This window comes from Agelaius tricolor, unplaced genomic scaffold, assembly GCF_023055355.1.
Source record: "Agelaius tricolor isolate 1412-34295 unplaced genomic scaffold, bAgeTri1.0.p SCAF_33, whole genome shotgun sequence".
NCBI classification, from domain to species: Eukaryota; Metazoa; Chordata; class Aves; order Passeriformes; family Icteridae; genus Agelaius; species Agelaius tricolor.
This window is the reverse complement of record NW_027269293.1, coordinates 2,255,593-2,279,457: the sequence shown is the minus strand read 5'-3', so window position 1 is coordinate 2,279,457 and position 23,865 is coordinate 2,255,593. Positions and strand designations below refer to the sequence as shown.

Below are 23,865 nucleotides of genomic sequence, written 5' to 3'. Positions count from 1 at the left end.
AGCTTCAGACTCAGAGCTGTACTAATTAAAACATCTTGGGAATTACTGGGGCTGGCCGGCTCCCTTCCCTCTCCCGCTGCCCCTCTCTGTCCCCAGCTGCTATTTCGGCTGCGTGAGCCTCCCCCAGCACACGCAGCCGTGCTGACGGAAGGTGGCTGCCTCGGGTTTTTCATCTAATGGAAGAGCGTTGGCGAGGCCGGGAAGCTGGGGAAACGGCCAGCTGCTATTTTTAGGACTGGGAAAAAAGTGTCTCCGTCAGCGTCCTCTCACCAGCTCTTCCCACTGCCTCCCGCCAGCGCCAGGGGAGCTGGGGGAGCCGAGGGATCCGGTCCTGCCCCCTCTCAGCTGCCCTTGGCTGGGTGCTCCACAGCCTGATACCTGCTGGGACTTGTAGGCTGCATTTGTGGGGAGCAGGGGGGGACCCTTGCATGTCCAGGGACCCATGGATGCAAGGACAAGGTTTTGTCCTGAGCCAGGACGGGAGCAGCACTGGGCAGGGACTGTGGATGCCTGGCTGGCAGCATCCTAGCCCTGCTCACCCTGAGCTGCACTTTTGGGGGTGCAGGGCCTGTGTGGGTGGATGCTTGTGCTCCTCCACACTCTCAGGCCAGCCTGCTCCCTGCAGCCTCGGCTCTGAGCCCCTCTGCCTCCAGCCCTTCCCCTCCGTGCTCATTATCTGGCCCTGCAGAGCCACGTTCTCCTCCTCCCCTGGCTCCCACTGCCCATGCCAGAGCCACCGTCAGTCACGTCCTGCTGGATGCCACAAAAACGGGCCTGACTGGCTGCAGGGGATGTGTGGCTGTGGCTGCTGCAGAGGCAAAGCCCTTTCCTGCTCCCTGCTCACTGTGCAGGTGCTGCAGGGATGAGCCCAGCCTGGGGGCTGGCAGGGAGGTGGGGGACAGCCCTGGTGTGGATCATGATGTGATTCAGCAGGTCACCCTCCTCTCCCCTGCCCTTTCCTGTTCCTGGAGTGCTGGCACCTGCCCAGGGGCACAGCAGCCTCCATCTGTGCTTTCTGCCTCTTTTTGGGGTGATGGGTGCCGAGGTGCCCCTGCCTTTGGGTCCCTGCCCCTGCTGGAGCCATGCAGGACCGGGAGCATGGGCGATGCGGTGGAATTATCCCCGGGACCTGTTTGTCTCCGGCTTTGGGCTGGGGCGTGGTGGGTGTGAGAGGGGAAGGGCTGCCCGGAACGCGGTGGGAGCGGGGGAGGAGGGCTGGCGTTGCCCCCCTCCTCCCTTTCCACCCAGGGCTCTCTCCCATGACTCGCATCCTCTGCTGCCAGATGGAGGGTGGGGAGCGGGGCCGGGAGCGCTCGGAAAGTGAAGCATCACGGATTCTGCCGGCGGCGTCGCTTCTCCGGGGGATGATTTCCGAGACGGGCCGGGTTCTGCCAGGCCAAATCTCCCGGTGCTGGCGGCAATCCCTGCGTTTGGCCGCGTGGCATTTCCCCGTCCCACCCAGTCCCGAATGCAGGCGAAAGGTTCCAGCTCTCCTCTCTCTCTCTCTCTCTCTGCAGGAAAAACAACCCCAAACCCCACCGCAGCCGCAGGAAGCCCCGCTCCCTCCGGGCTGACTCAGCCGGCAGAGCCGCCCCTTTCCCTGCCCAAACCTCAGCGCGTTGGGGATCCTGCCTGTCTCTGCGCCCCATCGGTGCCCACCCTGGGGGGACAGAGGTTGCCCCCACCCCTCTCACTGCCAGGGAGACGCAGGATGCGCCAGCAGCTCCCTGGAGTTTGGGGACCACCCTGGGGTGCCGGGCAGCTCCCAGTCCCGAAGTCTCTGCAGACCTGGCCCCCTCCCAGCCCAGGTTTCCTGGGGCACATCCTGCCTACATGGAATCTGTGCTGCCGCTGGCCCCGGCGTGGGAAGGTCAGCGGAGGCTCCACACGCTGCGAGCACGGCCCGGAGTGTCCTTGGGCCACGCCGCCCTTGGGCGGCTCGAAGGCCGAATCCTCACAGCTTCCTTAGGATGGGGAGCGCGGGGGGGGGGAGGCGGGTGCTGCTGCTGTATAATGATTAACCCGGCCGCGTTAATCATTCCGGCCGGCAGCCTTTTTCCTCTGGGTTTCCAGCTCTGGAAAATGCTCCTTTTCCGATTCCCTCCCACGCACGTGGCCCCGCAGAGGGAGCGTGGCACAGCTCAGGGAAAACCCTGTGGGGAGGAGCAGGACCTGGCTCGGGGTCTGGCACCGGGATCTGGGGGTGCCCTGCCCGTGGGGAGCGTGGCCCCAGCGGCCTCACCCCCAAAATCCCGAGCGCCGGCGGGCGTTGAGGAGGGCGAGTGCTGCAGCCAGCACGACAGAGCTCGTCACGGTGCTCCCGGGCCAGCAGTGTCACACCGGCCACGCAGCAAACCTTGGCCCGGGGCGCGTTCTCTCGTGGGGAAACTGAGGCACTGGAAGGTTGGGGAGAGTGGGAACGGGACACGGGAATCTCAGCCCGTGCTGCTGTGCTTGGCGATTCCAGCCCTGCGAGCTGCCGGGCTCAGGCAGGGGGCGGTGGGGGCAGCGCTTTGCCCTGGGGGTCCCAGGTGCCTTGGCAGGGGCTCGTTCCCCGGGGCCATGGGCACGGCCCTCGCTCAGGGCGGCCTTGGAGGCCACATGGCTCTGCTGGAGGTGGCCCAAAGCCGGAGGAGGCCGGAGGGGGTGCGTGGTGTCCTGCCGGGGGTTCCAGCACAGCCCCCTCCCACCGGCTCCTGGCCAGGGCCGTGACCCCCGAGGGGCAGGGGGAGCCTGGGGAGGAAGCGGCTGCCAGCTGGGCTCGATGCCGGCTACAAAGGCGGCCCAGAGAGCCCAGCGGAATGAGGTGGCATCCGTCCAGGTTCCCACAGTGGCCCTGGTGCAGAAAATACACCCGGAGCTGCTGGCGGTTGCCACAGCGATGGGCAGGGCGCCACGCCGCGCAGGGGGGCACGACCCAGGAGCCGGGTGTGCCCGCACGGGACCCCGGTGCCCCCGGTGCAGGGCGGTGGGAGCTCCGTGGAGCGGCGGAGCCGGGCGCTGGCAGGGACCAGCTCCTGCCCCGGCTCCCGCTGCCTCCGCCCGCCTTTGATGTGCCGGAACTTCGCCCTTGGTAAAGCTGGGAGGCTCCCAAGAAGCTCCCAGCTGGATCCTGGCATCCAGCACCCAGGTGCCTGGTGCAAGCTCCCCGCGAGCCCTGGGGCTCCAAAGCCGCTCGGTTCCCTTTAGCTCTGCTGCAGCGGGGGGCTCGGAGCCCCTGCGGGCTCCCCAGTTCCTGGCGGGGCCGGGAGGAAGCGGCTGCAGCTGGTCCCGGCGCTGGGGCTCTTCCTGGCAGGGCTGGCGCCGGGCTGGGCCGTGGGGTGGGGAGGGAAAGCCGGGGGGCCGGGGCCGCTGCCCTCCGGGATGCCCTGGCCTGCGGCAGGGAGGGGTCGGCAGCGCTTCCATCCCCATTCCCTCAAAGGCCGCCCCTCCGCCGGGTATAAATAGCAGGATTGAGGCCGACACTGGAGTCACTTCTGCCACCACCACCACCACCTTGGGTGTTCCCCCCCCCCCACCCCGCGGGACCTCAATGGGGTCATTGTGCACTGCGGACCCGCAGGGCACGTCCCGAGCAGCTGCTGGGCCTGACCGCGGCTGCCTCCCCCACGCGTCAGGGGCATCCGTGGGGCGCGGGGGTGCCCCCGCAGGGTCCCACGCAAGGAAGGGTCACGATCCCCCGAGCAGGGGCCGGCCAGGCGCGGGTGGGCAATGCCTTCGCACCATCCTCATCCCCAGCAGGCCGTGCCGGCCCTGCCGGCCCCCTCCCTGCCCGGGCAGCGCCGGCAGCTGGGCTAATGACGGGGTGTGCCCGCCCGCCCCGGGCTGCGAGCGGCGCGGGAGGCTGGCTCCTGCCACCCAGCAAGACGGGGCCAGCCGGGCGCGGAGCTTCGCTGCCGCAGCCGGCGCGGCCACACCTGTGTGGGCTGAGCGGACCCCGCTCCCACCCGACACCTGCCCGGCCCAACCAGCTCCTGCGCGTCTCGGACAGGCCGCTGCAGGCAGGGCCCCCCGGGCCAGGCAGGTGCAGGAGGAGGGAGCACCACGGGACCTGGAGGAGTCGGAGCTCCGGGTGCCCGCGGGGAGCTCTGGGGACTGGAGGGGTTTTGAGCCCGCTTGTGCCGACGGGATGTCCCCATCCCTGCTGTCCCCGTCCCTGCTGTCCCCTTCTCACTTCCCCACATTGTGTGCCCCGTCCGGCCCCACATCCTGTCCTGGCAGATGGGCCCCGACCCCGGCTGGCTGCAGCCCCTCTGTCCCAGGTAGGGCACCCCAAAGGTGCAGGGTCCTGCCAGGGGGCTGCAAAATGCCTCCCACCAGCTCCTGCAGGCTTCTGGGGGAGGCGTGGGAGGGGCAGCATCTCCTGTGAGCAGGAACCCTCCGACAGGGCCAGATGTGAGCTGCTGCAGCCGCCTGCGGATGTGAGTGGGTGGGTTCTGGGCAGGGCTGCCTCCCGCGGGCCAGCACCGGCCCAGGTGGCCACGGCCTCCGATGGAGCTGAAGGCTCTACGGGGAGCCTAAGGTTTAATGAGAGGCTGTCGGGCTCCCTGTGATCCTTCCGCCCATTATCTAATCGGAGCAGTGCATTTAGAGGCCACGGTGCAGGTGAGTCACTTCCCCAGCTGGTGCCTCAGTTTCCCCACAGGTCGGTCGGGCGCTGGGATGAGCTGAGCCCGGCTCCTCACAGCGCTGGGGAATGTGGCACAGTGGGTCTGGCCCAGGGCTGGATTCCTCCCTCGGCTCCCTGGGACACACCTGGACCCTAGGCATGGAACCTCCCTTGAGCCCCCACCTGGGCATGGGGCCCCGCTCCAGACACAGAGTCTGGCAGTGCCAGGCAGGGGCACTCACACTCCACGCACAGCAGATCGGTGGCTCCCAGCCCATGCCGATGGCACACACAGGGTCCAGCTCTTTTCCCAGTCAGGATTTCCTGCTGCTGTTCCCAGAATGGTCTCGCATCCATGGGGTGATCCCGCACAGCCGGGAACCCATCAGCGCCGGTGCCAGGCACGGGAGAGGCAGCAGCAGCACCGGCGATTCCCCGGTAATCCCCCCCCTCCCGGTGTCGGGAGGGCCGGGCAGGCGGCTCCGTCACCGTAAACAGGAACTGCGGCCGCGGGGGAGCGCAGGGGGCCGGGAAGGGAGGGGGTGCCTGCGCCCATGGCCCGCGTGTGGGAACGTGGGCGTGGGAGCGTGGCTGGGAGGACAGCACCCACCGGGGCCGAGCGAGCCCCGCGAGTGGGAGCACGCCCGGAGCTCCTGTGCGGGCTCGGGGTGCGGGGTGAGCACAAGCAGGGGGTGAAGGAGGTGAACTCGTGTGTGAAAGGACAAGGCCAGGAGGAAGTGCCTCCTCCCGTCCCCATCCCGCCCGAGTCGGGCTTTCCTGGGGCACATCCTGCCTGCATGGATTCTGTTCCTCCTTCCCGGTTTTGGGGGTCAAAGGGATGCCAGCCCTGCTGGGGAGGAGCAGGGAGGGCAGTGCGCCCACACCAGGGCTGTGTCTGCCCCATGCCGGGCTGGGCTTGGGGGCTGCCAAGGCGATGCAGGGTGGGGAGGTGCCCTCATCCCCGCCCGGGTGAGGCTCCCGCATTCCTGAGGCGGCTCCGAGGGGAGCCGGGGGCAGGCGCGGGGCGGGAATGCCGCGGCGCTGAGTGTGTTAACACACGGGGCTGAGTGTGCCAGCACACGGGGCAGCCGGGGGACGCCCGCCCCACGCCCCCCCTGCTCCCCTCGATCCCCTGCTGGCATCACCCCCGGCTCTGGGCACGGCATCCATCCTGCATGGTTCTGCCACCCGGTGTGCGTGCATTCCCAGGACTGGGGATGACGCCTCACGGTGAGATCAGAGGGCTGGAGTGTGATGGGGATGGGTTGGGATAGGGTGGGATGGGATTGGATATGGTGGAATAGGGAGTTACTTTCCCTCGGGTTTACAAGGCTGGGTCACCCCAGGAACAAGGTTCAGTGTGTATCCAAGGAGGCTCCCGAAATCCTGAATCCTTCCCCTCCCCAAGGCTGGCAACTCGCTTAAGCATTTATAATAATAATAATAATAATAATAATGATAATAACAACAATAATAACACCACCAGCAGCAGCTGAGCTGTCGGCTGACTCCTGGAGCCAGGATTTAAAACAAACCAAGAAATGTGGCAGCGTCTGGGAAACAGCCTCTGGCTCTGAGGGAGGGGTGTGGGGGGTCAGGGGGCACAGGGGGCACGGGAGGAGTGGGGGATCAGGGCTCTGCTGCCTCTTGGCCACACTGGGCAGGGGGTCTGTGCCCTGGGTCCCCCTTCTCACCTTGACAATTTCCTGCCTGTGTTTCCAGGGCTCCCCAGGCACAGCAGCTCTGGGGGGGTCTCAGGGGACCGTGAGGGCCATGCCCAGGGGAGGGTGGGCACAAGCTGGCAGCGTGTGCCCATGGTGGAGGACCCCAGGACCTCTCCTAACCCCAATTCTGCCATTGCCAAAATTGCCACACCAGCACAGGGCTGGGGACAGGCTGAGGAAGAGGGACAGAGGCAGAGCTGGGGCATGAAGCAGGACAGGAGATGGCCAGGAATGGGGTCCACGGTTCCCCCTGCTCATCCCATCACAACTGCAGGCTGAAGCAGGGCTGGGGCCCACAGCTCTGCCTGCCCCCAGCTGAGGGGGCCACGGGAAGGGAGGCAGCGAGGCCGGGGGCTGGGAGCCACTGGGATGGGAGCAGGAGCTGGAGTTCAGCGTCCTGAAGGGGCCCGTGAGCTCAAAGAGCCCAGAATAGCCAGGGCTGACCTCATGGCAGCAGGGCCACGGCCCAGCACAGCCAAGTATGGCTGCACACCTGGGTGCTGCTAAATCCAGAGGGATTCGCCATCCTTCCCGGGCCCGTGGCCAGGTGGGTGAGGGCCTCTGGTGACTCCCCCCAGCCTCAGCTGAGTCACCCTGAGGTCTGGCCTGTGCTGGGGTCCCCCTGCTCACTGTATGCCCACCCCTGAGTCACTCCAGGGGTGATTTCACCCCTGAGACTCTCCAGGCCCGAGGCCAGGGCGGGGGGCAGAGCCCTGCAAGTGTGGGGTGCCCCAGAGCCAGGGCACGGCAAGCAAGGCCAAGCAGGGCTTTGGCTGCATGGGGCTGGCAGCTGGAGTGTCCCCAGGCTGTGACGCCTGGACACTCTGCCAAAGGCCACCAGGACACGTCCCCGAGAGCTGGGAACACACAGAGCCGGTTGTGTGTTTCTAAGGACACGCCTGGGTGTTTACAGCCCCGCCAGCGTCACCGGCACAGGCACCGCCGTCCTGCCCAAGGACATCCGCGCCCGTCCCGAGGCCACCCCGAGCCCGCAGGCCTGGGGGGCTCCGCCGGGGGGTCCGTGCCCGGCGTTGTGTCGGGAGGGTGGAATCAGCGACTCCTCACTCGCGGCAGCAGCGCTGGCTCACCTGAGCACGCCTGGAGGCTGAGTCACCGCTGCCACCGTGAGCGAGGCTGAGCGGGGCTCGGGGGACCCCCGGGACCCCTCTCAGCACCGCTCCCACCGCCGGTGCCCCGGTGGGCTGGGCTGGGCGGGTGGAGGTGCCGTGGTTGGGCTGCACCCTCCTGCCGGGTGTGCCCCGCACGATCCCGGCCGCTGGCCCCGCGCCCGTGGGAACGCTCCCAGCTCCCACTGGCTGCTGCAGCTCCGTGCGAGGCCCCAGCGGGGCTGGGAGCCCCTTGGAAACCACGGAATCGCTCCCCTCCTCTCCCCAGGCGGAGGAAAAGGATCCCCGTCCCACCTGGGTTCCCCCAGGCTGCAGCCCGGCTTCTTCTGCAGCCACAGGAGTGAGAAACGCCTCCTCTGCCCTCCTCTCCCCTCCTCTGTCTGCTCCGGAGCCGGAGTCAGCTCTGCCCTAATCCCATGACCCCGCGCCTGCGAGTGGAATGCAGAGACTTGCGATAAAAATCCCCCGTTTGCCAAAGCTGTGGAATCAGCCAAGAATCCAGCCCAAAAGGTTGGGGGGGGTGTGGAAAGAGAGAGAAAAGAGAGAAGCTGCTGCCCGGGGGCTGGTGGGGGATTTCCCCGAAGAAAGAGGGCTGGGAATTCCCTTCCTTCGAGGGAGAAAACTTCCAAGAACCAACCTCCAAAAGATTCGGGGCTCCCAGCCGGAGCTGGGGCCGGCAAGACACAAAGGAGCCAACACCACCACGGTCCTGCCCTGGCTCTGCCGTGCCACCAGGGCCCGTGGGAAGCGTCCCTGTCCCGGCGGGACCCGGGTAAGCCCCTCTCGTCCACCCCGTGGCCGCGCCGCCCTCCCGGCTGCGTGAGCCTGGGCGGGGGCTAATCCCAGGGCCCAGGTTAGCTAAGAGGATTGCGGGAGCTGCGTGTGGCCTGCAGCAGGATTTGTGTAGGTATTTGCTCGTCGGATCGTCTCTCCCCGAGCTGCTCAGCCGTGCGGGGTTTGGAGAACGCTCCCTCTGGAGACGCAGGAGCCTCGGATGCCGTGCAGCAATTATGCCCAAGTCTGCCTGTAATCTTTAACGATTTATTCCCAGGGCAACACAATAAACTAAACACACAAAATCCAGGCTGCTGGGAATCCTGGGATCTCCCAGCTTGTGTCTCTGGAGGCTCCAGATACCTTCAACCATGCTGAAATGTGCGCACACTTCCTAAAGCACCAGCTCCTGGAGTCATGGGATTGCCAGAGGAGATGAGCTTCCTCCCAGGAAGGAGATGGAGCCGTGTGAGGAGGGTGGCGACTGGGAAAGGGGCTCTTCAGGGCTGCCGGGATGTGGGGAGATGCTCTGCCCTTGGGCCGTGGCTGCTTTGCCAAAGAACCCGAGCAGGCCGCACTCCCAGCCATGGCCACAATGTGCCCTTGTCCCTCCCCACGGATCAGGGCTGGGAGCAGACCCTGATCCCTGCAGGAGTGGCTCTGGTTCCCTTGTTCTTCCCCACGGATCAGAGCTGGGAGCAGACCCTGCTCCCTGCAGGAGTGGCTCTGGTGTGACACCTTGTCCCCTCCTGGTGCACAAGCCTGAGCTGTGGCAGGGCCAAACCTGTGGCCCTGGCTGTCCCCTCTCCTCGCTGCTCCAGGGCCTGGCCCCGCACGGCCAGCTGGGGATGTGGCCCCCCTAGGGGCGGCTTCGCAGGCCCGGGGAGAACAATGGCGCATCCCTGCCCCGGCCCCTCTCCCAGGGACAACAATGGCAGGAGCCGGAGTCGGAGCCGCCTGAGCTCATCTCCCCCCCGAGAGCTTGGAGGGGGCTGGGGCGGGCGGGGGGCCGTGGGCTGTGCGACAAAGGCTCCCTCCCAAGCCCGGTCTCTGCCTTGCACGAGTGGCCTCGCTCCCTCCCAGCCATCTGCACCCGCCCCAGGGGACGCCGGGCGGGAGGGACACAGCAGCAGAATTTTGGGGATTCAGAGAGTCCCCCCTTGGCTCCTGCAGCCTCACGGGTCGGGTCTTCCCGCTGCGGACTGGCCGCCAGATCCCCCCCTCCAGCTGCTTTGTGTCTTGGTGTGCCAGGGCATTGTCTGCGAAGGAGAGACCCGGCAAGGCAGCCTGAGGTCACGGCAGCATTTCCCCAGCACCTTCCCTGTGTGCACGGGGTGGCGCTGGCCCGGGAGGAAGCAGCTTCTGCCCCTTGGCACCCAGGGCACTCCGGAACTGGTGCCCACCACCCGTTTGTCCCTTGCTTTAAAGCCCTGTAGGGCTAAGTCTGTGTCCCTGCTGGGAAGTGCGTGGTTGGGCAGAGGGAATCCCTGGGGCAGGAATGGTCCAGCCTTGTTATTAGACATCAGAGAGTCTCCACGGGCAGCAGCTTTGACGCTTGGCTCCCGAGGAGAGCTCAGCCCATCCATTCCCTGCCCACGGGCTGACTTTGACCCACGGGGCACGCAGAGGGGGAGAGGTGTCCGATCTGTCCCCTCCCCACGACCCGTGGAGGGCAGCTCGCCCCTGCCGTGCCTGCCTGGACCCCGGCAGGGGCTGAGACGCCCCCGGTGGGCTGATACCGAGATTAGAGGACGGCGAGTCGGGATCCCAGCAGCGGGATCCGAAACGAAGGGGGTAAGGGCTGGGACCCCCGTTCAGAACTGAGACCCTGGGGCAAAGAGCGGGACCCCCCGCGGGAGCAGGTGCGGGTACGGCCGGGGCAGGGGCCGTGGCCGTTGCCGGGGCCGTTGCCGAGGCCAGACCGGTCCCTGCCCCCGCCAGGCTCCACCCCGGGCGGTGCGGGATAAAACTTCGGGCACCTCCCCGGCAGCTCCGCGTCAGGGCTGCGCTCGGACCGGCTGCAGCGCTCAGGAGGTGACACCGCACCCACCGCCACCTCCCCCCGGGACGTTTCTGGGGTCTTTCTCCCTCTTCCTGCCACCGGAGGCAGCTGAGCTCCCGCCGCGCCGGGATCCGCGGGGCCGCGCTCGGTGAGTGGAGCCGCGCCGGGCTGCTGGGGCTCGGGTCGGGCTGCGGGGGGGATCCGCGGACCGGGACCGCGATCTCTCGGTTGCTTTCCCTGGAGCGGGCGGGGTGGCCCCACTTCCCCGGGGCTCCCGAGGGGACGCACGGCAGAGCCCCTCTTCGGTTGTTCGGGAGCTCTGCTCACCCTCAGGGACCCTCCGTGTCCTCGGTCACCTGGAGCTTTGCCTCCCTCCGGGGAGCGGGACCGGGATCGGTTCTCCCCGCTCCAGCTGCCGGAACCCCGGTGCTCCCGCCGCGTCCCGGGGAGCGGCTCCTCGCTCCCAAGACCCGGTGTTCTGTGAGGGGGGGGCTCCCCGGGCAGGGCCTCTCCAAGCCGGTGGGCGAGCAGCGGATTTGGGGCGCACCGCCCGGTCGCTCGGTAAGGGCCAGCCCGGTGTGCCGGTAAGGGCTCCCCGGCGCGCCGCCGGTGCGGCCCCCGCGGCCCCCCCGGGCTCAGGAGGCGCGGCGGGACCGGCAGAGGGCGCCCGCGCTTTGCTGACTCATAGCCCGCCCCCCCCCAACCCCCCCGTGGGTGCCGGGACGGGGCCCCGGGGCTGCGGGGTGTCCGTTCCACTCCCCGGGAGCCGCCAGGCGGGGCTGGGGCCGCTGGGGCGGAGGTTGCAACTGCGGGACTGGGGGGGCAAGAGCGTGCTGGGGGGGGGTAGAGGGGGCTTAACCCCTCACCGGGACAGTTCCCCGTAGCTGTAACGGCGTCACCGGGAGGGTGACCGGGCGGGTGCGTGCGACCGGGCGGGTGTGACCGGCCGCGGGTGACTGTGCGTGTTCCCCCCGCCCCCCCCGCCCTTTCCGCCTCTATGTCCCGGCGTCACTCGGCTCCGGGGGCTCCAGCTCCCGCCCGGCCCCGCGGGCAGTCACCTTCCGCCGCGGCCTCCTCCGGTGCGGGGGCCGCTCACCGCCCCCGCCGCGGCGCTCCGGGCCGGCGCCTGCCTATGTCCCGCGTCCACCCCTCCGTGGCGCCTCGCACGCCAAGCCCACGGGCTCCCCGGCGAGAGGCGGCCCGGCATTACCGGAACCGAGCCGGAGCGGACCCCCGAGCCCCCCGCGCCCCTTTGTTGTGCGCCGGGATTATGAATGGCTCCAGGCGCGGCGCGAGGGCGCGCGGGGGGCGGGGCCGGGGCGGGGCCTGCGCGGCCGCGTGGGCGGGAGGAATCCGGCCGGACCGCCCCGCCCACCGGGCCACGTGGGGAAGCTGCGCCCGCCTCCCATTGGCCGCCGCCGCGGATGTCTGGGCTCTCGGCGAGCTCCCATTGGCCCGCGGCCGCCGGAGGAGCCGGAGTGAATGAGGGCGAGGCCCCGCCCCCCGGGACGTTGCTACATTGTAACTTCCCTCCCCCCCCGGTGCTCCCACGGCAGCGCGAGCGGCGGCCGGTTCGGCGGGTCCGGCCCCAGAGAAGGGGGAGCGAGGCGGCCTCCCCGCCCCTCGCCGCGGCCTCGGGCCTCACCCCGCCCCCAGACGCCCCGCACCGAGAGCACAGAGCGGCGGCGAGCAGAAAGAAAGGAGGCGGCAGGCAGGAGCAGGCAGCGCCGCTTCCACCACCCCCCCCTTCCCGCGGCAGCCACCGGAGCGGGGCGAGAACGGGAGATTTTATATTTTTTTTATTTTTTATATATATATATATATATTATTTTTTCTCCGCCTGGGCTGCGGAGGGCACGGCCGGTGCAGCCCTGCTTGGGGACCCCCCTCCTAGCCGCCCGCCGCCTCCTCCCGGCCCCCGCCCGAGGCCTCAGCGCGTAGCCGGAGCTCCCGTAGGTCCCGCCGGGCGTGTGGCGGAGCGGGCCCGGCTCCCTCCTTTGTCCGATCCCCCCGCCGCCCCCCGACACCGACCGCCGCTGCCCCCGCAGGTCGGCGGATGGACCCGCAGCCCGGCGCCAGGAGCTGCAGCCGCGGGGCTCCCGCCTGCGAGGTGGGGCCACCCGAACCCCCCATGAACCTCTACATCCACACCACCACCGGCACCCGCTATGAGCTCTCGGTGCCCGCCGAGGAGACGGTGGAGGGGCTGAAGCGACGGCTGTCCCAGCGCCTCAAGGTGCCCAAGGAGCGTCTGGCGCTGCTGCACAAAGAGAGGTACGGCACGGCTCGGCTCGGCTTGGCACGGGGGGGGCTCGGCGCGGCTCGGGAGGCCCGGGGTCCCCAGCCCTCCAGAGCGGGGCTGGGCGCGGGGGCGGCCCCCTCGCACCGGGCTCGGCACCGCACAAAGGCTCCCGCCCCCTCCCCCTTCCCGGCCCCATTCCTGTGCGGGGCGGGGGGGGGGGGGGGGGGGGCAGCCCGGGGGGCCGCGGCGGGGGCGAGCGGGGGCCGGGCCGGAGGGAGGGAAGGAGGGAGGGGGGGGGGCTCCGGGGCGGAGGGAAGGAGGGAGGGGGGCGCCGGGCCGGGCCGGGAGCGCGGCCGCCGCCCCCTCGCCCGGCCCTGCCGGGGCTCCTTTGTGGGCGGCGGGGCCCGGCCGTGCCCCGGCCCTTTGTTCTGGGCTCAGCCCCGGCGGCGGCGCGGCCCGGCCGCCCCCCCTGAGCCCCCAGCGCCGGGGGCGGCGGGGGAGCCTTTGTCTGCCGGGGGCCCGGGCCGAGGGGCTGCGCACCCCCCGCGTGGAGCGGGGCCCGCGTGGGGTCGGGCCCGGAGTAACTTGGAGAGTCCCGGATCAGGGGAGAAGCATGGGGGGGGGGGACACACGGGGACACCGCATCCATCTGCGGGGCTGGGGGAGCATGTTCCCAGCGCTGCCTCCCCCACCTACACCGGTCCCAACTTCTCCCTAAGCGCCAGGTTTCCTGCGCCATGAACCCTGTGCTCCCACCCCTCCCCTGCCCGCAGCTCAGCTCCTCTCTGATCCCTCAGCACTGCCCCGTGCCCAGGGCAGGGCTGCCCCACACCGTGAGCTCCCCTGGGAGCAGTGGGGTGCCAGGGTTCCCTCCTGCCTGTGAAAGCTGGGAATTCTTGAGGTGGGGGTGCTTGGGGGGCTGCTGGTCCCCTGGGAGCAGCCAGACTTGCAGCTGGTGTCCCCCTCTGGGGGAGCTGCCCGACCTGCACTGACCCTGCTTTTGGCATCTCCTCCCACAGCCGCCTCAGCTCTGGCAAACTGCAGGACCTGGGGGTCGTGGAAGGCAGCAAGCTGACACTGGTGCCCACCGTGGAGGCCGGCTTGATGGTGAGTGGCCTTTTCCTGCTGCTCCCTCCATCCCTCCCACTCGTCCCTGTCTATTATTAAAGCCCCGGGCAAGGATGAGGATGTGATGTGCTGGCAGCCCCGCGGCTCTGCTGCCCCAGCTCTTGCTGAGGAGGCAGCGCTGGGTTGGGCACGGCAGCAGGTTTAGTATTTCACTCCTTTCTCAGGGCTTGTGTAGAAATAGTGGAAGTGACATGTCATCCCTCCCTCCTGCTGCGGACGCCCCCTCCTTTGCTGCATTTGTAACGTTAATCCCCCCCCCTCCTCCTTTTTTTTTTCCAGTCCCAGGCGTCCAGGCCAGAACAGTCGGTGATGCAAGCTCTGGAAAGCTTAACTGAAACTCAGGTGAGGGGCTGGATGCCGGGGCAGGATGGAGACAAAGGCAGAGGGTGGGTGGGGAGGAAGGACAGCTGCGGCCTCGCTTTGCTTCCCCTCCCAAAAGCTTTGGCGTTGGTTCCTCGCTGAGGTTTCACCTCCAGCAGGGCTGGGAGTGCTGAGGGTGGTGCCCGGGGCGGGCACCGTCACCCAGAGCAGCGCCGGGCTCGGGGAGGTCCCACGCCGGCAGCCCAAACAAGCCGGGAGGGAGCCGGGGAGGTGAAGTGACTCACTCAAGGTCACGCCGCAGGTTGGTGGCAGAGCCGGGCGGCTCAGGGCCCTGCCCGGGGGTGTGGGGCTGCAGCTCCCCCCAAATGCCCACAATGGGGTGCAGGGAGCGGGCTGCCATCTGCCCCACAGCTGGGCTGGGTGTAAAAGAGGCTGGCAGGACCACGCCGGGAGCTCGTGGGGCTGCAGAGCCTGGCCCAGCGCCCAAAGGGATCTCCCTGCTTTCCTTGGAGCCGTCCTTGGGGTGCAGATTGGCTGTGCTGGGGCGCTCTGACCCCCTCCTTGTCCCTTGTGCCGGGGCGAGGAAGAGGCCAAGTGGGCGGCGTTGGTGGGGCTGTGGCTGAATTGCTGTGGAGCTGTTGGAGGGGGTGGGATGTCCTCGCTGCTGGGGGGTCTCGGTGGCGGGGTGGAAGCGTTCCCAGGCTGGGAGAGCCGTGGGTGAGCCGTGGGTGCGCGCGCAGCCGCCGGCTCCTGCCGCCAAGGTGGAATTTACCCCCAGCCGTGCAGGCCCCGCTCCTTTGTTTTCTGTCTCTGTTACTGCTCTGTGAAACTCTTTCCTTCCTTTTTCTGGCCGGTGCTGCAGCTCTGGTTTTTGAAGGGTTGGGGTTTTTTTGAGCGTTTTTATCACCTGAATTCTGGGAAGGGGCTGAGCCCCGTGTGGTGCCAGGGCTCAGAGAAGAGGCTGGTGGGGCACTGCTGTGGGCGTGTGGCAAGGGCTGGGCTGCCCTGCCTGCAGGGACCCGCAGTGCCCTTGGCTGCCCGGGGTGACCTTGACTTTTGGGAGCTGCTTTAACCCCATGTGGGGGGCTAAGCTTGGGCTGGAGCCTTGGTGGATCCCCAGTGCCAGAAGCTGCTGGGGTCCCATGGAGGGGTTGCCCCGTCCCAGCCGGGCTGCAGAGCTGTGGGAGGGGGCTGGTTCTGCCAGCCTGGCCTGGCAGGTCACAGTGCACATCCTGGCCTCAGAGCTGCAGATATTTCTGCTGGGGCTGCACAGCTCTGCTCTGCTGTGGCCAGCGAGGTGTGGGGTGGACTGGGGAGCCAGGAGCCTGTGGAGCTCAGGGTACCCCCTTTGCACAGGGCTGTGGCCCCCTCCCCAGAGCAAGCACAGTGAGGTAGGAGGGTGGGCGGGTGGGCTACGGTCTGGCAGCGGCTGCGGGAAGCGGCTCCGCAGCTCCCTGCCCACCGCAGGTTCCTCCGGTTGGTGATTCAGGAAGCCAGGGCTGAGCAGGAGGAACCGCCAGCACCTGGGGGGCGGCGGGGGGGCAGGAAACCACTCCTCCCATTCATGCTTTGCTGGGCTCTGCCTGCGTCACGCAGCCTCCGGAGCACGGGGAGAGCTGAGCCGCTTCCTCTGGGGGCGGTCGGGGGGGGGGGGGCCGGGGCGCTGCCACCCCCTCCCCAGCCTTTGGGGAAGTGACTGCCGGGCACGGGGGCTTCCTGGAAATGCTCCTGCACTTCCTTCCTCCCTCCCCACACACACGGCTGCCCCCGCTTTCCAGGGATGGCAGGCAGGCGTTGGGTCCCACTGCCGGCTCTTCCTTCCCCCAGTCCTCTCTGCCCGGGAGAGCTGAGGGTGGGGAGGAACAGAGGAGGGGGATGACACATCCTGATCTTCCAGGGCTGGGGGAACGCGGCCAGGGGGGCTCTGTCCCTCTGTCCCCCCCCTTGGCACAGACACAACACAGGTGGCTGCATGGGGAGGGCCCAGCTGTGCCCTGCAGGGGCTTGGGGGGCAATTCCTTCAGGGGCTTGTGAGGGGGGAAATTCCTGCTCCCCCTCCTCATCCTTGCCTTTGCCAATCTGGGTCTCCTAGGATGGTTTCCTCGTGCCTGTTTGGGGGTGCTGCCCACCCCATCGGGGCAGGGGCTCCTCGGGGGCAGCTCCAGAGTTGGGGGCCCGGGGGGTGCGTGGTGCTGCGGGCCGGGGTGACGCGGGGCCAGGCGTCGGAGCGAGGCGGGAATGCGGCGTTCTCTGACTCATCGGCGTTTCTCAGAAGCAGCTGGGAGACACTTGCCCCATCCCCGCGGGGCCCCGAGCCCGGTACCGTGCAGCTGAGCCCCGCAGGGCTTGGCAGAATCCCAGGGGACCCCTAAGTGCGGGACTTTGGGGGGGCTCGGTGGCTTCAGCCCCCTCGGCGAGGCTGTCCCGGCCCCCGCGGCGGAGCCGGCTGGGAGGGACGGGGTCCTCCCGGCGTGGGCGGCCGAGCGGGCGGCTGGGTGGGACGTGTTTGCATTGGAGCGGGCTGGTTTCGCCGGGGGGGGAGGTTGGCAGCGGCGTGGGGGCGGCTGCTGGGAGCCCCGGGGCTGGGGCGCCGCGGGGACCGGGCGGGCTCCGTGCCCCGGGGAGGGGGGGAGGGCAGCCGGCGGGCGTGGGACCCCCGTGTGTTGGGGGGGATGGATGGATGGACGGATGGATGGAGGGGTGTTCGTGGTAGTGGTGGTGGTGCTGCTGCTGGGAAGCGTCGGCAGCGCGGGCCTGGCCGGGTTGGGGTGCTCTGGTTTCTGCCGGCGCTGGCAGAGGGGTCAGGCAGGGCAGGGGTGACTCAGAGGGAGCGGGAGGCGGCCGCGGGGCCGGCTGACGTCAAGGGGCCCCGGGGAGGTGCACGGGGCTCCCCCGGGCACACCTGGGTGCAGAGCCGGGGCTGGGATGGGGCTGTGAAAGAGAAAGAGCCCGCTCAGGAGCTCAGTGAGAGCAGGACCCAGCTGGGACCCCGTCCCACACTTTGGTGAATGGTGCTTGGAGTCCAGCCTGATGTTGAACCCCTTAGAGTGGCTCAGAGAGCAGCAGCAGGGCTGGGGTGGCTGAGCAGCTGTGGGGGACTCCATGCATGGGCCAGAGCTGGGATGGGACCGAGCAGTGAGGATGGGGCTGCCAGCCTGGCATTGGGCCATCCAGGCCCTATGGGGTGGGAAACTGAGGCAGGACGGGGCCAGGTGCTCTCTGTGCACGCACACGCGTGTGCACACGTGTGCCCCTGTGCACGCCCGCCTGCCGTCCCCTCCCGCCCCCTTGCCCCGTAACCTCCGTGTCCAGAGCTGCAGCGTCTCCTTCCCGCCCACCCCTTCCTCTGCAGCCTCCGCCTGACACGCTCGGGGCTTTGCTGCTGGTATTTTTAAAGCTGCTTTTCCCACGGCTTCTCAGAAGCGGCCTCCGCGGCAGCGGGGCGTGGGGGAGCGGGGCCGGGGCTGGGGGGGCCCTGCTCTGCAGAGCTGGGGACAGGGGGGGCCCAGCACCCCCGCTGGGGACCCCAAAGGTGCCGTGGGATGTGGGTGGGTGATAGCAGGAGCTGCACGTGACAGGCTGGGAAAGCTGTGCCCTAGAATAGCGAGGGGGGTGTGCGGTGGAAAGGGGGGGCATTGTCCCCATTAACCCGTCTGGGCTGGCAGAGGTGAGAGGCACAGCCCCCCCTGCAGCACACATGAGGGCAAGGGGGGACTCATGGTGGTTATGGCTGTCCCAGCCTCCCCGAGAATGTGGGGCAGTGCTTGGGGGGGGCCTCCCCTGTTCCCTGGCACAGCTGCCAAGTGATTTATGCGCCTGGGGGAAGGCTGAGGGGTGTGAGCTGGGGGGTGACAGGTGTTGGGCATTGGGGGCCCCCCACAGCTGCAGCCTGGGGAGGGTCAGGCCCTGGCTCTTGTCTCCACGCTGCAGCTGCTCCATCACCTGCCGGAGCCTCCGGGCTGGGCAGGCCCTGTCCCCCACCCCAGCTGCCTTGAGGAGGGGAGGGAGGAGGGCAGGTGGGCTCTGCACGGCCTGAGTCACAATGGTGGGCATGCAGGGACCCGGCATGTCCTCACCTGCCCCCTTCTCTTCTCCCTGTGCCAGCAGGGCACCCCCTCGAGCTGGGCAAGGGGGGGACACCCCTCCCGTGCTGGCCTTTGGCTGAGTGTGCAGCTCTGGGCAGTCCCAGCTGCGGCCCCTGCCCGTCCCTGCCCGCCGGGGAGGGCAGCCAGGCACGGCCACTCAGTGGTGGGGAATAAAGGGCAGGAAGGGCAGAAGGAGGAAAAACACCCCCCGGCATCATCAGCTGACGGAGCTGGCACCGGGCTGGGGTCGCGTGGGGACGGCAGCTGGGCTCGTCTGCCAGCCTGGCACGGGTGAGGGCCTGGGAAGGGCTGTGAAAGGGGGTCAGCCCTTCTGTGCCCCAGTGACCCATCCCTATAGCCAAGGGAAACCTGTAGGGGCAACCTACAGCACCATGGGGGCAACCACCACCCCCACCCCACCGCTTGTGCCACAGCTGACGAGGATCCCTTCTCTCTCTCTCTCTCTCTCCAGGTCAACGACTTCTTGTCGGGCCGGTCCCCGCTGACCCTGGCCCTGCGTGTGGGTGACCACATGATGTTCGTGCAGCTGCAGCTGGCGGCTCAGCAGAGCACGGGGCAGCTCCAGCACCGACACCTCATCGCCAGCCGGGGCGAGGCGGGGGCCGGCGCCAGCCCCCACTGCCGGACGCTGCACGGTGCCGGCGGCTCCGGCTTCGCCCGCATCCCCGTGGTGCCCTCGTGCCAGCAGAGCCCGGCCCCCAGCCCCACGCCCACCCCGCCGGCCCCCCCTGTGTACTGTAACGCCCCTCACGCCGCTCCTGTCACCGCCGGGATGTTCCGGTCGCACGGGGCCAGCACGCAGACGGTGAACAGCAGCGTGGTCTCCTCCTGCTCGGAGGTGAGGCTGGGGCATGTCCTGGGGCCTTTGGGAAAGGGGGGGGTAAAGCTGCGGCTTTTCCAGCTCAGCCTGGCCCTGCCTCGGTTTCCTCATGTGTGGAAATGGGTTGTCCCCAGCTTGGCCTCCAGGATGTCCCCAGGTCCCAGGGAGGGGCTCAAGGACAGGCTGTAACCCAAGCTCTTACCCTGCCTGTCCTCACACCTTGCCTGTCCTCATGGGTGGACAGGAGCTGCTGCTGTTGCTTCCCTTTCCCCTTTGCACAGCACAGCAGGGTTAGGGCTCCTGTTGTGACCCCCAGGGTGGCTCCTTGCATGCCAGGAGAACTGGCACCATTGCCTGCCACACCTCCCTGTCTGGGCTCTCCTGACCTGGCTTTTTGTGGGGTGGCAGAAGGTCAGGAGGAGCAGGGTTGTGTCCCCCACCAGACACCCCTACCCTGAGGCTGATCCTGTGTTTCTCCCCTCGCAGGTGGACTGTGGCTCCCGCAGCAGCAGCTCCCCGGGCAGCAGCCCAGCTCCCTCGGCCCGATCCCGCAAGCCCGGGGCGGTCATCGAGAGCTTTGTCAACCACGCGCCTGGGGTCTTCTCAGGGACCTTCTCCGGTACGTGCTGCCCCCCTGAACTGCCAGGGGGCTCTGGGGGGATGCTGGGGGCAACGGGGCTGTGGGTCTTGGGGGGGGCTGCTTGTCTCACACTCACTCACTTCTTCCCCCCCCCCTCCAGGCACTTTGCACCCCAACTGCCAGGACAGCAGCGGGCGGCCGCGGCGGGACATCGGCACCATCCTGCAGATCCTCAACGACCTCCTCAGCGCCACGAGACACTACCAGGGCATGCCCCAGTCCCTGACACAGCTCCGCTGCCAGACGCAGTTCTCCTCCTCCTCCTCTTCTTCCTCCTCCTCGCCGCCTGCCTCTCCAGACCTCGCCACCAAAACTACCTCAGAGCCGCTGCCGGCGGCCGCCGCCCCCACCCTGCACCCCGTCGTCCAGTGCCAAAGCCAGATCCGGATGTGCAAGCCCAGTGGTGAGTCTGGCTGCCCTCGGTTGGGGTGTGACCTCTTGGGGGGTCCCTGGTCCATGGCTGGGATGAGCAGAAAGGGGCTGGGAACTGGATGATTGACAGGTGTCAGTCAGGAGGGTCGCGTGTTCAGGGACAATCAGCACCTCTGGGGACTCAGGGAGGTCCCCCCACCCACCCTGCATTGTCATCTCTGCCAAACCCTGTGGGGACAAAGCGTCCCTGTGTGGGTGAGGGTGTGGGGGAGTGGCAGGTGGCTGTGGTGTCCGTGCTGCCCCGGGAGCTCAGGGCCTGTCCCCGCTGTGTGGGCAGAGGTTTTGGGGTCACGCAGACTCTGGCTCCCTCTTTCCAACCCCATCTCCCCACACTGGGGGTGAAGGTGGGCCTGGCCAGAGCATGGCAGCGGCTCCCCTGGCATTTTTGGGTGCACACCTGTGAGCCCTGGGGCCGGAAGGTGTCGCAGGCACCCATAGCAGACCCCCTGTGATTTGCTTAGAGGAAAGAAGTGAAACCACCAATGCTGGCTCAGCCCCCTCAGGGTTTGTTCTTCCTTCTTTCCTGGCTAGGGGTGGTCCAGGTCCCCACAGGGAGTGGCTCCATGCTGGCTCCAGCCCCTGCTGGTGTGACCGGGTCCTCCAGGGCTGCCCCCCATCCATCCAGGGGGATAGAGAGGGGGTGTTGTGGTGGGAACCCTGCACCCCAAAAAATGGCTGTAGGCCACTGGGGATGAGGCTGGTGCTGTGGTGGGCACCCTATTTTTGGGGTATCCAAGGGACTGTGCCATGGGGGTCTCCGTGATCCCCCCAGTATGTGGGTTAGGACACCCTCAGCCTTTTCATTTTGGAGGGCACCTGCCCTAGGGGTGTGTGCCATTGGGGGCTACCTGCTGGGCTGTGGATCAGGGCACCCCTCATGACCCATCCTCCTCCATTCCTGCTACAGGGACATCCACATGTCAGTGCCACATGGGGCTGCCATGTCCCCCCATAGCAGACCTCCATGACCCCCTTTCCCCTTTTGGAGGGCACCTGCTTTAGGGGGTGTCCAGGTGCCTGTGCCATTGGGATCTAACTGCTGGGCTGTGGATCAGGGCACCCCACCATGACCCATCCTCCTCCATTATAGGGGACACCCTGCTTGCTACAGGGACATCCACATGTCCGTGCCACATGGAGCTGGCATGTCCCCTCACGGCAGCCCCCCGTGACCCCCTTTCTTTGGAGGGCACCTGCTTTAGGGGGTGTCCATTTACCTGTGCCATTGGGATCTACCTGCTGCGCTGTGGATCAGGGCACCCCACCATGACCATCCTCTGCCATTATAGGGGACACCCACATGTCCGTGCCACACAGGGCTAGCTGGGGGCTGCCATGTCCCCCGATAGCAGCTCCCTGTGACCCCCTTTCCCCTTTTGGAGGGCGTTAGGGGGTGTCCATTGGGATCTACCTGCCATTGGGATCTACCTGCTGGGCTGTGGATCAGGGCACCCCACCATGACCATCCTCTGCCATTATAGGGGACACCCACATGTCCGTGCCACACGGGGCTAGCTGGGGGCTGGCATGTCCCCCCATGGCAGCTCCCCGTGACCCCTTTCCCGTTTTCCCTTGCAGGGGACCGGCTGCGGCAGACGGAGAACCGGGCGACGCGCTGCAAGGTGGAGCGGCTGCAGCTGCTGCTGCAGCAGAAGCGGCTGCGGCGGAAGGCGCGGCGGGACGCCAGGGCTCCCTACCACTGGGTGCCCAACCGCAAGGCCGGCCGCACCAACAGCAACAGCAGCGTCTCCAGCAGCGAGGGCAGCCTGGACCTGGACTTCGAGGACTCGGTCTGGAAGCCGGAGGTCAAGGCCGAGATGAAATCCGAGTTTGTCGTAGCATAGAGAGCCAGGGCCCCGGGGGACTGTGCCGGGGGGTCCCACTGGCTGGCCCCGCTCTGGGGAGGCAGCGCTGGCGTCGCGGGCCGGGGCTCCTCCAGATTTGCCGCGACCGGACGCGTTGGGCCGACCTGCGTGTTAGGGGGAGCCCCCCATCCCCCTGCTCGTTTGGGTTTGGGGTGATGGGGAAGAGCAGCAGGAGCCGCCCCCTCCTTGCAGCCTCCCCAGCTGGGGGGTCCTGGGGTGTATGGAAGCTGCTGCTTTGCTGTGAAGAGGGGCAAAGCCGGGTGGGCTCCGGCCCCACCTTGTGCCACCCCAGCCCGGTGCAGGCAGGAGGAGATGAAGTCTCTCTCGGAGGTGCTGGAGCCCCCCCCGGTTTGGGGGCCGTTTGTTTTCCTTCCCTTCTATATGTAGCATTGCTCGGCTGTGGGGCTGGGCCCCCCCGGGGGGACGTGTGTGCCTGGGCCCCACCGCCGCAGCCTGGGGAGGGGGGACGGGGGTGGGGGGGGCTTTGTTTTTTGGGGGGTGTTCATTTTGTTTGGGGAGGGAGAAGCCAAGGCACCTTCCCTCCGCGGCCGAGCCCAACTTCCGAGTCCCTGGACTCCTTCCCACCCGTCGCTTGGGTGGTTGGATTTTTTTTTTCTTTTTTAACTTAAAAAAAAAAAAAAAAAAAAAGAAGAAAAAAAAAAGAAAAAAACCCCTGAATAAATAACCCCAAACTCGGTCCCGGCTGCAGGGCCGGTATTTATAGACATTAATGACCCGACTGAGCCAATACTGACATAGTCTTCATAGGCCGTAGGATCCTTTTTCTCGTCCGACTTGGATTTTTTTCCGTCAGGATCTGTGCAAATAGAGCCCCCACGTGATGTGTTTTTTGTCTTTTTTGTCTGTAAAAGTCTTTTTTTTTTTTTTTTTTTTGTGTGTGTGTTTTGGGGAAAGGGGGGCGGGGAGGGAAGAGCAAGGCTTTTTCGGTCTTTAATATTTTATTTTTTATTTTTGAAATAAATTTGGGCAGTCTGGATGCAATCGTGTCTGGTGTCGGTGTGGGGTGACAGGAGCTGCTTGGGGCACCCCAGCAGTGTCAGAGGGACATGGCACAGCCACACATGCCCTGTACCTATGCACATACCTGCTCAGCACCCACCTGTGTGTACCTCAGGAGGAAGGAGGGCAGTGATGCCCCCCATCCTCCCTGGCAGGGGAACAGGTCTGGGGTCTCCTTGTGGTGTTTTCAGCACTCTCTGGGTGCCAGACCCCAACCTGTGGGTGCTCTCAGACTCGGTGCTCCCAGTCTCATCCCCCTGGCCACTGCCCAGAGGAGCTGGGCCGGTTGCACCAGCCGGGCTGGCCATGAGTGCCAGCTCCCTGCCAGCTCCCTCCCTCCCTCCTTCCTGCGTCACACCGGGGTGGCTGCAGGCCGGGGTGGGGGGTTGGTGGCCATAAATGTGGCCGTGCCTCAGTTTCCCCACCTGTCCTTGCCCCGGGGAAGGTGATGGGGTGGGGTGGCTCTGGGGCTGTGTGTCAGCACCATCTCACTCATGCAAGCCTTTTCCTGCAGCCCCCAGCATCGCCGGGAGGAAGCTGGAGGCAGGGGGGGTGTCAGATGCTGTGGGGGGACACTGTGGGCTGGGACACCCCCAGAGCTTTGCTGTGACACCATGGTGACACTGTCAGCTCCAGGTGACACCTGGGCTGGGGTGAATCCTGCCTGGGCACGGAGCTGTGGAGCTGTTATGTGGGGAGGGGGCAGGAGTGGCTGCCCATGTCCCCTCTGCTATGTCCCAGCTTTGTCCCCGCACCCCGGGGTTGGGGACAGAGAACAATCAGAGCTCCAGGGACCCTCAGCACCTCACAGACAGCATGGGAAGCGAGTGGGCTCTTCCCATGGGGGGCCCAATGTGAGCTGGGGAGGGGAGACTTGTCCAGACCCTGAACTCCCAGGAGCAGCCGAGCTCTGGAGGAAGCCGGGAGGGAGCGGAAGCAGCTCAGGTTCCTGCGGTGCCTTTGTGCCGCACCGGGCACCCTGCGCCCCGCTTTGACGTCATTTCGGGTAGAGCAGACCTCGGGCTGCCCCCCCTGCAGCCCCTGCACCCCCCCAC

General features: G+C 67.4%; 1 protein-coding gene across 3 annotated transcripts; it reads left to right on the top strand.

Annotated features, from left to right (window-relative positions):
* Positions 1 to 10,247: 10,247 nt before the first annotated feature.
* Positions 10,248 to 22,989, top strand: MIDN (midnolin). Of its 3 annotated transcripts, none has more exons than XM_071451731.1 (8): positions 10,248 to 10,384; positions 12,285 to 12,510; positions 13,498 to 13,585; positions 13,886 to 13,948; positions 18,485 to 18,871; positions 19,340 to 19,472; positions 19,594 to 19,896; positions 21,504 to 22,988. In XM_071451731.1, exons 2-8 carry the CDS (start codon positions 12,293 to 12,295, stop codon positions 21,767 to 21,769), a joined length of 1,458 nt encoding a protein of 485 aa, XP_071307832.1. In that variant the 5' UTR covers positions 10,248 to 10,384; positions 12,285 to 12,292; the 3' UTR covers positions 21,770 to 22,988. The 3 variants fall into 3 exon arrangements, with proteins under 3 accessions (XP_071307832.1, XP_071307833.1, XP_071307831.1); XM_071451732.1 differs by lacking the exon at positions 10,248 to 10,384 and adding an exon at positions 11,729 to 12,188 and having other exon boundaries at positions 21,504 to 22,989; XM_071451730.1 differs by lacking the exon at positions 10,248 to 10,384 and having other exon boundaries at positions 11,730 to 12,510.
* Positions 22,990 to 23,865: the final 876 nt, after the last annotated feature.